This window comes from Corvus moneduloides, chromosome 2 (assembly GCF_009650955.1).
Source record: "Corvus moneduloides isolate bCorMon1 chromosome 2, bCorMon1.pri, whole genome shotgun sequence".
NCBI lineage: Eukaryota > Metazoa > Chordata > Aves > Passeriformes > Corvidae > Corvus > Corvus moneduloides.
In genome coordinates this window covers 25937967-25949636 of record NC_045477.1, presented here as the reverse complement: position 1 = coordinate 25949636, position 11670 = coordinate 25937967, and the positions used below count along the sequence as shown (strand labels likewise).

The 11670-nt window shown below is 47.0% G+C and overlaps 1 protein-coding gene across 1 annotated transcript; it reads left to right on the top strand.

The window, feature by feature from the left end:
• Nucleotides 1-10782, top strand: LOC116439260 (phospholipase A2-like). Its single transcript, XM_032098544.1, has 4 exons — nucleotides 1-569; nucleotides 3695-3860; nucleotides 7355-7461; nucleotides 10543-10782. Exons 1-4 carry the CDS (start codon nucleotides 527-529, stop codon nucleotides 10704-10706), a joined length of 480 nt encoding a protein of 159 aa, XP_031954435.1. The 5' UTR covers nucleotides 1-526; the 3' UTR covers nucleotides 10707-10782.
• Nucleotides 10783-11670: the final 888 nt, after the last annotated feature.

Here is an 11670-nt window from a genome sequence, read left to right as displayed (position 1 = left end):
TTTAAAAAATACCCTGGGAAGTGATCTATAAAAGGAGAAAATCCTTGCCAAGGGCATGCCACAGCAGCGAGCCCAAGCCACAGAAAGCCCGGTTGAAGGCTTCGCTTTGCCGCAGCTTCTCAGAGGTTAACCAGGGTCTGTAAGCAAACAGCTTAAAGAAGGAGCCCGGCTTAGTGCCTGGGTCTTGGGCTGTCCCAGAGACTACCAGCCTAATGCCCTTCCAGCAGCCCCTCCCTCCCAAAGGCGATGCTGGGCAAACAGAGCCAGCCCTCGCCCTCTCCTCACGCAGCAAGGAGCGGGGACGGCCCGGACCCGCACTGGGGCTCAGGGGCATCGCAGGAGAGGGTGTTTCACTTCAGACGGGCGCAGAGCCATAACAGGCATTTGTGTATATAAAGCCCGGAGCAGCAGCCCGGGAGGATTGTTTAGCACAGCCACACCTCGGCTCACTCGGCAGCACGGCGAGGCGCTGCCGGAGTGCCGGCAGGCGAACCCCGAAGTACGCGAGAGTGGGAGCGATCTGCACATGGGCCCCCGCCTGCTGCTCACACTGATGCTGCTTCAGGCAGGTGAGTACCACCCCTCGCTCCCTCTGCCCTGCCATGCCTCCCCCTGTGCAGGGACAGCCTCTCCCCTTGCCATCGGCTTTGCGTGATTCACGGCAGGACCTCCGTGTGATTTGGCCGAGGAAAAAAAGTGTCACAAGACAATCCTCAACCTTACAGTGAGGGACTGCCTAAGTGAGCTGCCTGCCTGCCTCACTTCCCAGCCCCAGCTACGGCTTGCATAAACTGTATAAACACAGGTCTTTTTATTTTTTAATAGTTTTCTGCTACAGAGTTGTTAGTGTCTGTTTTCATAGAAATACCTTCTTTTTATACCAGTGGCCATGGAGTGAGCAGTTTCCAACTCATCTGAATTTAAAATAATTTTTTAAAATTCTGTTTATAAAAGCCATAAATGATGGCTAACATAAAGCCCCTACACACAGAGGCAGCAAAACACTAAACTGGCATATCTGAGGTTATAGCTGCAGTTGACTTTTGAAAGAAAAAACAACCTCCTGCCTTCATTTACAGCAAAGGCTGCCAGTTTAAGCAGGAAGTAGTGCTAAGTTGTCAGATTCGCCTCTGCACACCTCTCTGCAGGTATGTTCTTCTCTAAGGTGCTCCATTAGTAGTTTAACTAATGATTGGACGTGCTGCTAACGGGATATTTGGCTAGAAGCAGGCTGCTGTGGAGACTCAGACTTTTTCAAGGCTTTCCGGCTGTGTTGGCTTGGCTGCCTAGTGTAGAGAAAGCAATTTCAGTTTTTGGTCAAGTTATTAGCTGTGCACCTGAATATTAAAATGTACTTGCTGGGGCTGACCTCTCAGCTGCAGCAATGTGCTGCTGGCTCAAAACCCAGACAGCTTTCAAAGAACAGGAACATCAGAGGCTGCCTGGATGCCTCTTGCAGAACACGCAGCCCTAAGCCCACTAATTGAGTCTTTTGGACTCCATTTCCTTTGGGGCTTTCTCCCACTCACTTTCATGAGCAGTTCTGCACTGTAATTACAGTTCCCTGATCCTCAGAGATATCCCCAAAAGAAGAATGGCCTTTCTTCTTCTGGGTGAGGTACAGTTACCTTATACCAGCCTTAGCCATTTTCAGCCCATGGCCAACAGACCAAGCCCAGCAGTCCTGGCTTAAGAGGCCAGCAAAAGACAGCTGAAAAAAAAAACCAAGCTGCTTGTCAGAAGGCCGGAATGCCTACAAAGAAGTTTTTGTCTCCATTGGAACATTTTCAGGGTCTGCAAACTGCAACAGGTTGAAAAAGCATGATTTATACCCCCAAATCCAAAGCAGCTCACTACTTGTGATTTCCCCTGAGAGCTGAGCCCCCTTCTAACTCTGGAGCCTTGCTGTTTAGACAAGGAAAATAAGTGGTCTCTTTAGTTCTCAATAAAACCCATCTAATGTGTTTTTAGCATGAAAGCTGAACACTTAAGTAGTGTTCAGGTGAGAAGCCGCTTGCTTTTTCAGGAATGTGCATTGAATCCCCGAGGAATGCCCCAGGAAGCAGACAGAGGCTGTGTTGGAACAGCCTGAGGTGTCAATCCCTGGGGTGAAAATGGTGGCACCCGTTCCTGCTGGGGGGTCAGGCTGGGAGAGGGAGCAAAGCCTTGCCTTGTCCTTCGTGGGGAGAGCCCCTCCTTGTCTTCACTGGCGCTTGGATTGGGCTCGGAGGGCGAGCTAGCCCAGGAGATGCGGGAAGAGGCCCAAGCAAGGGGATTAGAGGCTAGGTTTTAAAAGGAAAGCAACTGTTTTAATAATAGTATTGAGTCCTTGGGTGGTTTAGGGGATTAATTAGCCCGTGTTTGCACAACACTTTGAAGAGGTCAAGCATGCTGCAATAGCCAGGGGCAGGTGGCAAAGCGACCTCAATGGCGCGTTCCCAGCTCCCAGACATCACCTCCCTCTCCATCCAAGCATGCCCGAAGGTCCCCCTGTGTGTTTTTGGAGTGGCTGTGCATGTGTGGGATGAGCAGATGGGTTAGGCTGTCAGGCTGAGGATTTTCATCCTACCAATAGAGCAGTGCGAAGTGCATTTGGTCCTTCACAGTAAATCCAGGCATGAAATGCTCCTATTTGTCACTATAGCATGATAAGCAGCAACGTTTGCAACTGAGCATCACAGTGGGTTGAGTATTAGGGACAGGCTACTCTTGGTGTTCGTAACACTGCAGGACTGAGTCTGTGGTTTCTAAAAAAGTTGCAAATTAACATGCACAATCATGAGACTGTTTGAAAGACTTGTAATTCACAAATCTCCAGAGTGGCTTGGGTGGCCATCCATACTCTCCAGCTGACACAGAGCTCCTTTCTTCTTTTTTCTTTAAATTAATGCAGCCCACCTGTTATGACTTAGGTGGAACATAATAACGGAAACAGATGCAAGTGTTGCCAGCACTTCCAGAGTCTCAAGAGGAAGAGGATACATCCATCTTGGCTGAGGGAGGCACTTTGTCCTTGACAAAGTATGTACTCTTCAGGCTCAGGGACTCATAGCTGTCTCTCTGTGCAGATTAAGAGCACTGTCAGTACTTTCTGCCACCTGGACAATGGTTAAGGGATCCTGAATAGTGGGGGAAACTTTGATAACGAAAGAAATCTTGAGCAACATAGAAACCTCACTTCTTTCCACAGAGCCCAGGTTAGGTCTGGTTGCCTGGTTGTAGTCTGCTGCTTCATGTCCCAGTTGGGACCATAGCATAGCTGGAAAACTTTCCCAGGTTTGGGAGCTCTGGGGTGCAGGGAAGCCCAGCTGGCCCTGCATGGTGCTGGCACAGACCTTGCAGAGCTTTACAGCTTGGGCTCTGTGATGTGCAGGACCAGGCACACTGCTCCTGGGTGCAATACAGCTGCAATCACACACCAGTGCACCAGAACTAGTAAGTTCTGCTTGAATTGAGCTCCCATGGAAGAAAGAGCCTGCTCGGGTATTTTTGCATCCACCTTTTGATTATCCCAGGCCTCAGACAAAGCTCCCTGCGGAGTACCCTTTGCCAGCTGAATGTCACGACTAGTTAGATTGTCAGGGCTGCACCCAACCAGCCAGTCAAAATCAAAACCATCTCCCTTTAAGGACTGTAGGAAAATCAGCAGCAGGCATGTTTAATCCTTGTGTGTAACCGTGTTCTGTCTTTGCAGTTTGGAAAGGTGCTCTGGGAAAATCCCATTCACTGCACACTCGAGGAATCGTGGAACTGGCTGGAGCTATATCGTGTGGCACAGGACGCTCTCCCTTGGCATATATTGGCTATGGGTGCTACTGTGGACTGGGAGGACGAGGTTGGCCTAAAGATAAAACAGATTGGTAAGAAAAATCTCAAGTACGTGTCCAGAAGCAGCATGGATCTCCCTACCCTTCTTTGTTTGTGCTACTGTGAGTCCACTGACTCATTTGCTGCCTTGTGGACAGGGAACTTAGTACATATGAACATACTGGGGATTTGTGAGTGATGACCCATGCATCTCTTGGGATGTGAATGAGGGCTTAACCTCCTTCTGGATGACACCAAAGCTCTTAGGACCTTGTACTATGTGGGGTAGAGGGCAAAGGAGAAACCAGGATGTAATTTCTTGAAATAACTGAATGTTTTTTTCATAGAGATCAAACCCTGCCTGACAAAAGGAGAGTAATCCAAGGTATTTGGACGGTTATTTCACCCAGGTCCTTAAAATGGAAGTGATGGGAATATCACTGTTTATTTTCTTGAAGAAATCCATATTGATGCAAGGAGTAATCAAACCTGTTGCCTTAACTGCCTGTTAGTTCACATTGAATCAAGGTAGAATAAGAGAGGAGAACATGTTATTTCCCCTTTTCTTAGTTAGTGGGGCAGATGTTGAGCTTGTTATTCCCAAGGAGTGTTGGAGGTGTTGCAATGAAAGGCTTCTTTCCTGTACTGTGCAATGAGCATCCGAGTAAAGCTGAGCATGGTGAACTCTTGTCTGCTCTGAGCCTGTTATTTGCAATCTCACCAGGTTTGGAATATCAGAGTCAGAGCACACAAGTCTATCTTTACCTACAGCCAACAGGCCAGATGCTACTAGTAAGCAAGCCCTGCTTTTAGGAGGGGTGAAGGCAGTCTGCAGCTCACTGGGAAGGAAACTGAGCTTTCCAGAATACCTTGCTGCTGGAGACAGTGCACATTGCTACAAAACCAAATTTTGCTGAGTTAGCATGACAGCAAAAGCAGGGGAAAAGGAAGAAAAGGCATCAAGGTTAAAGGCCTCTGTGGGCATGAGAGAGAAGTTGTCCCTTAAAACTAATGGAGCTGTCTTCATTAATGCAGTGAGATGTTTCACTACCAAAGTCCTCTCATCATGTCCCTTTATTTGTCTGTGAAACATTTCATCTATGAAACAGTCAATATGGGGCTCACAAATGATGAGTAACTGCAGTAATACCTCTTGACCTGCTTATCACAGCAGTGTGTGTGAGGTGTTTAATTATTTTTTAACAATTTAAACAATTTAACAAATCTCGTAACAAAGCCTTTAAAGTAAAACACGACTTCACTAATTTGGAGTATGGCTTTTATTGAAGGGCCAGCAGAGTGAACTAAAAGCTGTTTTCCATAGAGGCTGAGTGATGTCCAAATGTAGGTGACCCTGGGAGATGCAAGTAGTCAGCGCTCCTGAAAAAGAGAGAGTAAGATATGGCCAGGTGTTCATTAGGCAGTGTTTCTGCTGTTGTTTAAATTCCCTGGAGTATGGATTTTATCCTAAAGGAAGAAAATGAGATTTTTCAAGTGGAAATGCCTCAAAATATCAGGTAGTTTGTAAAAGGGAAGCTTGATCTTCTAAGTACATTCATTATTATTCCTTACCTGCAATGTTTGGCTGCTGTAGAAAAACTTGAAAGATTTATTTAGGTTCTTAACTAGGAAGAATCAGCAATGCCACACTAGATTTGGCACTAAAAATTTCCATTTTCTGTTTGCTAGAGAAATTGGTATCTAAGAACTACTGCAATGAGTAGTGTAGTTGAGTACCCCACACCTATCAAAGTGACCACATTATTTTCCATATTTGCCATTCTAAAAAAGAAATAGAGTGGCAAAACTACTGGCTGTGAGTGACAAACACTGTTTGAAATTAGTCACCCCCTTGTCACTTCTGGGTTTGTTACCGAGACCCTTACAAAAGGAGTAATTTTCTTGTGTGTAATTCAGTCAATCTGTCTAGACAGGGCTAGAGTGCTGCTAAGCACCTCTCTTTTATGTGCAAAAGGAAAAAATGCCATTGAGTGGGTAAGCCTTTTATAAGGTTTATTCCACATACTGACTTTGATGTGGTGTTGTCAGTAATTACCTTTTCCCTTTTGTTCCACTCTCACAGTTCCATCACTTCAAGACATCATGGCATTTCTTCCACATAGAGGCAATAGATTTGTTCCTCCTTCTCCTTTTTGTTCCCCTGGATTGCTGCAGCACCTGTGTTGTAAAGTAGGACCTGAGGGTGCTCAGCATTTCCCTGAAAACACCATGAAAGGCAGGGATGCATATATGACTCATCTAAGTCATGGAATCATTAAGGTTGGAAAAGATCTCTAAGATCATTGCGTCCAACTGTTAAATCCCGGCAAACTCATCGGGAAGAGTAAGATTTCCCCTCTGTCGCAAAGTTAAAGCAAAAGGAAAATATGCACAGCAATGAGGGTGCTGTTGATGTGACACACACAACGTGACAAATTCTTACCTTAGTGGCATTTGCTCAACAGCAGGGGTCTGGCCAGCTGATCCCTGCGGACCAGCCGGAGCTGTCTGTAGCCATTAGGGCTGTCTCGAGCAGGTTGTTTACTAGCCAGGTGACACAGTCGTGTTTGTTTGCCATAGCTGATGGCCAGTGCTCTGCCATGGTGTTGGTTGACTCTGTTTGTGTTGGTGTAACCGAGTGTTAGCGGGTTATTAAAAGCTTAGCTCCACTCTGACCCAGGTGCAGCAAAGGGCATTTCCAGACAGGAGGAGACCATCTGAAGGTGGCAAAGGACAACAACAGGATTCCTTAGTCTTTGTTCCTTGGCGGTTCTTTCAGATGTTTGTAAAATAGGAGCCAAAAGTCTTCTCAGTTTGTGCTGCTGTAAGCTATCTGTCACCTTGCTGCAGCTGTGGGTATCATCAGGAGGAACTGCTGTAAGGGGAGCAGAACTGTGCCCCAAATCCTGTGGTCCTACAGTTTATGTTATGTCACTCTATGTTAGATCTCTGCAGCATGAAAATGTGAACTATGGTGCAGATGTGCATAGAGGGAAGATAGGTGAATGCCTTAGATGTAGATATTTTTAAGGTTCATAAGTTAACTGATACAAATTTCGCCATTGAGATGGATTAATTTGTAGCCAGCCCTCAGAACCTGGATGGGCCAAGGAGCATGTGGCCGGTCCAGGTGAACTGAAGAGATGAAGCTTCTTGATGATACTGAGGAAGGCAAGAAACATCCCAATTCCAAATTTTGGGATGAGTCTAAGCCTAAGCCAGTGAGCCACAAAAGCACAACTTACAGGAACACTTCAGCTCCCTTTCAGCCAGATCACCGTGTCTTGACCACACATGCTTTCATGAGGGCAAAAGCTCAGAGGAAGAGGTACAGTGGTCATGGGAGAAAATATGACATTAACGAGCTCCTGAGACACGTGAGCCTTCCCAAAGATGCCAGGATACTTGGTTCATCAACAGATGATTTACTGACAGGCCGGGGTGAACTCTGCTGTCATGAGCTCTGTGTGAACAAAGCAGCCCTGGAGTCTGTGCCAACAGTGGAATGCAGGAAGACACCCAAACTCTATCCTTTCATGTCTCCCAGGTGCTGCCACAGGCACGACTGCTGCTACGACACGGCAGAGAAGGAAGGCTGCAACCCCAAGGTGCAGCGCTACCAGTGGGCATGCGAGCACAACACCGTGCGGTGCGGTAAGTAAAGGCTGTCTCCTGTCGGGGGGGGTGGTTTCCCTGCCTCCTCTGCTGGCACCAGGCTGACCAAAGAACTCTGGGGCCCCCAGAGGCAGGTCTGTGTTTGTCAAGCTGGTTTCAAAGCTGCTTTAGGCAATGTCCGTTCTCTTCCAAGCTCTCTGCCCATTCCTTGCCAGGAGTCCCCAGCTGGAGCTGGGAGGAAAGCTGGAGCCCCAGCACAACCCATTCCAGATAACCTGAGATCTCCCCAGGCTGAAGAGTGGGAGTGGAGGCCATGGAGCCCACAAGCCATCTTAGTTTGGCAGGGATTCAGATGCATCCCTGGAGACTTTCTGCTTGCTGGCGTTAAGCATGCCTGCTCCTCGCTGGCCTCTTCCCACAGCTGCAGGTCTTCAAGGGTGCTCTTCCCATTGCAATTCTGGCCCTACCTCCAGCAGGACTGTCCACTTTTTTACTATCCTTAAGCACTGCTAGAAAAGAGGCAGCCTACTTAGCATGGCTGCAAGACAGGTTAAATAGGATGCCAGCCTGGACCTCTGCCCCATGTGGGGCTCCAGCCTGAAGTCCTGGGGTTCCAGCAGGGATTTTGAACAGTGCAGAATCAAATGCTCTCGAGTGCTACAGGCAGACAGTGAGTGTGGGCTGTGCTCAGCTCTACAGCTGGTACCCAGTCAAGAAGGTTTGAATTGCAGTCACAGCCCGTCAGTGTCTCGCAGAGTTTGTTTTGACATACACCAGATGACTTGAGTTTTAGAACTTGTCACTTGTATTTCCAAGTCTCCAAAAAGCTCCTGGTGGTAAAATGCATTGTAAAACAAAGTTTGAAAAGAAATTGTGAGAGTAAAACGTATCCCCATAATCCTCAAAGCTACTTGCTCGAACATTAGAAGACTATTTCTGCCTTATCAGAAGACCATATTCTACTGGTGCAATCCTCAGCATCGCCAGCAGCTGAAGATCTGCCAGCAGATAGGGGATGGGACACAGCACATCTGCAGCTGGTCTTTTCCAAGTTCCAGAACAACCTATTAAATACAAAGTGCTGGCAAAGGAATGTGTCACTTTAATGTACAACTGCCCTCCCTCCTGCCTACCCATATTTCCATAGCTGACTGATATTTTTGCTAGTCATTTTATGGGAAAAAGCCCAGTTTCTCTTTGCTGTGAAGGAACAATCCAAGCTGCAGATATGTGATGTACCACTGAGTCCATGGTGCGTGTGCCATAGGAGTGCAGGGGGCTGCAGTTGCTCTGACTTGGCCAACAAGCATGAGTTAAATGAATTCCATTAATTCCTTAACTGATGTCCAGGCAAGACCTGATGCATCCATCAACTGTTCTGCACAAGCCCTTGGCAGGCTTCACTTCCCCCGACATCCCCGGTGAGGAGGAACAATAGAAATGTGCTCTGAAGGCAAATCTCCAACCCCAAGCTACAGCACAGCAGGTCTTACTGGGATGTGAAGGTATAATGTCTGATCCCATTCAAACAAAAGGGATGAAGAGTTAAATTTCCAGGCATGCTTGCTGGGCCCAGAGTAATGATGTCCAGAAGTGTTAGAAGCAGAACTGTTTGCGCTGTCATTTCAGTGCAACAGGAATTAGATGCCTGCTGCCTGACACTGTATCATAAATGCAGGCATTTTCAAGTAAAAGAAATAGAAACTCATTTTACGTGGGATTTCTTCTCTCTTTGCTACCATTAGGTAGTTTTGTTTGTGGAATGAAATAACTGGCAGAGACATATTCTTCAGTCCAGATATGCGACTGCCTGTAGGCAAATTTCATTCAATAGATATCTGGAATATAGAAAAGGCTGTAAGTTGTGGGGTCTGGTCAAAAAAATCACTCTGCTCTAACAGAAATGTTGCAAAGCCAGACTTTTGCACTCACATTAGATGAACAGTGGCTGGCACAGCATGGGAAGAGCTCAAGGAACAGAGGGGCAAGGAGAATATCAGGCAAGACTGGTAGCTAAGAAAAAAGTGGCCTTAGGTCCTCATTGATGGGACCCTTGAAACACTTCTACCAGTAAATATGTGATTATTCAGACCAGCTTAGCAAACATGGGCTTTTCTTATTTTTCAGATACAGGGTTTATCCATCAGAGTCCAGTGAATTCTGAAAAAGTTCCTATACTTGTTGCAGTTGGTTTTGGAGTAAAGCCCATGTGCACTGGCTCATCAAGTTATACATTAAACTTTGCCTAGTGCAGGGTTTTGGGGCTGTTAGATAACCCATGGCAGCAGCCTCAAATAAACAAGGCACTGTGCTTTTAAATAATACTAACCCAACAACTGCATTTAAGCCACCTATAGGTGGGATGAGAGGTTCACTAACTCAAACTCAGTCATTTGCAATGTAGCCTTCTAAGCTAGTGGCTTTGATGTTCTTCATGGTCATGGAGTCATACAGTTGCATTCTATATAGTTCCATGTATGACTTTGATCACTTTGTTAGCTGCTGGCTCATAAAAATCAGGTACCTGGCCCTGCTGCAGAGCTTCTTGGCTCCTCTGCTGTGATCAGAGACACGTAACAGCAACTGATACAGCAAGAGTGAAGGACGCCTGGTGGGCACCCTGATGCCCTCAGGTTTCTGAATATCCCTCTGAGAGGCTCCTCCTTTCAAAGCTGGTTTTTTTTTTTTTTGCCTTTTGAAATCAGTCTGTTTTGCAGAGGGAGGAGTTAGAAAGGAAATTCACTGACTGAGGAACGGTGGAATATCTTTACCTCAGGCTAAGATAAAATAATTTTCCTTTTTTAGCTTTGGCTGCTGCATTAAACCCTCATAGTTCACACAGTTCTAGAAGGGAGTGCTCCATGCTGGGCAGATTTTTATAAGCATTGCCAATTTACATTTAGCTGCTACTTTCTGATGCTCTTGGTCACAATTAAGGTCAGATCTGTTGAGAGAAAGAGGGCAGGGGAGGGTCAGATCCACTCACAGCACAACATGTTGGTCCTGCTGCCACAGCCTCTGATCCCTAAGAGTTGCTTTTTTAGGGAATTATGCCTTCTAAAACTGTTTCTTGCCTTTGATACAGAATCTCTCATCCTTGGCTCACATTTTCTTTTGCAGATAACCTGACAGACCGGTGTGAAAAAATGGTGTGCCTGTGTGATCAAGAAGCAGCCAAGTGCTGGGGAGCAGCCCCATACAATCCACACTTCATCCTCTGGCCAGACTTTTTATGTGGACAGACTCATCCCACCTGCCATGTCAGATATGGGGGGCCAGAATAATATTTTTAGGACCTTTCTTCTAACAATTTGAACCTGAAGGTGCTGGAATAAAATTTTCCCTCGTTTTCCAGCTCTAGCAATGGTGTGAGAGAATTTCTGTTAGGCCAGGGTTTATGGGAAGGAGAGACAGACCAGGAAGGCACAGTGGTCTGGGAGGGAGGGATTTACCCTCTGTGTGAGACAGCACTTGGAATGTACCGAGCTCTGTCTTTGGGTGGACAATAAGCAAGTCAAGAGCTTATGGGTTAGGATTAAAGGGCAGACTAGTAAGGGTGACACTGATGTGGGTGTCTGCTACAGGCCACCCAAGCAGGAGAAAGTGGACAAGGCCTTCTACAGGCAGCTTGAAGCAGCCTCACAGTCACGGGCCCTGGGTCTGGCGGGGGACTTTAACTACCCTGACACCCGCTGGAGAAGCAAGGTGACAAAAGTGATATGGGGACTGGAGTATCTCTCTTATGAGGAAAGACTGAGGGAGCTGGGCCTGTTCAGTCTGGAGAAGAGATGGCTGAGAGGGAACCTCATCAGTGTCTACGAATAACTGAAGGGAGGGTGTCAGGAGGATGGATCCAGGCTCTGCTCAGTGGTACCAAGCAATGGAACAAGAGGCAATGGGGCACAAACTGATGCACAGGAAGTTCCACCTGAACATAAGGAAGAACTTCTTTACTGTGCAGGTGACCATGCACTGGAACAGGTTGCCCAGAGAGGCTATGGTGTTTCCCTCACTGGAGATATTCCAGACCCACCTGGACCCAGTCCTGTGGCATGTGCTCTGGAAAGATCCTGCTTGGTCAGGGAGATTGGACCAGATGACCTATTGTGGCCCCTTCCAACCTTACCCAGCCTGTGATTCTGTGACAGGGTAACAAATATACTGAAGCAAGGGCAAGATCCTGCTCTGATCATGGCCTTTGCAGAGGGTTTGTTCTGTGGTGCAGTGGGAACACATTTCCTGTCACCA

Excerpts from the sequence above, each read along its gene's own strand:
- LOC116439260 (XM_032098544.1), top strand. The coding sequence starts at position 527 with ATGGGCCCCCGCCTGCTGCTCACACTGATGCTGCTTCAGGCAG. Across the intron at positions 3,861-7,354 it reads CCTAAAGATAAAACAGATTG|GTGCTGCCACAGGCACGACT; the intron begins GTAAGAAAAATC and ends CATGTCTCCCAG. Across the intron at positions 7,462-10,542 it reads GCACAACACCGTGCGGTGCG|ATAACCTGACAGACCGGTGT; the intron begins GTAAGTAAAGGC and ends TTTCTTTTGCAG.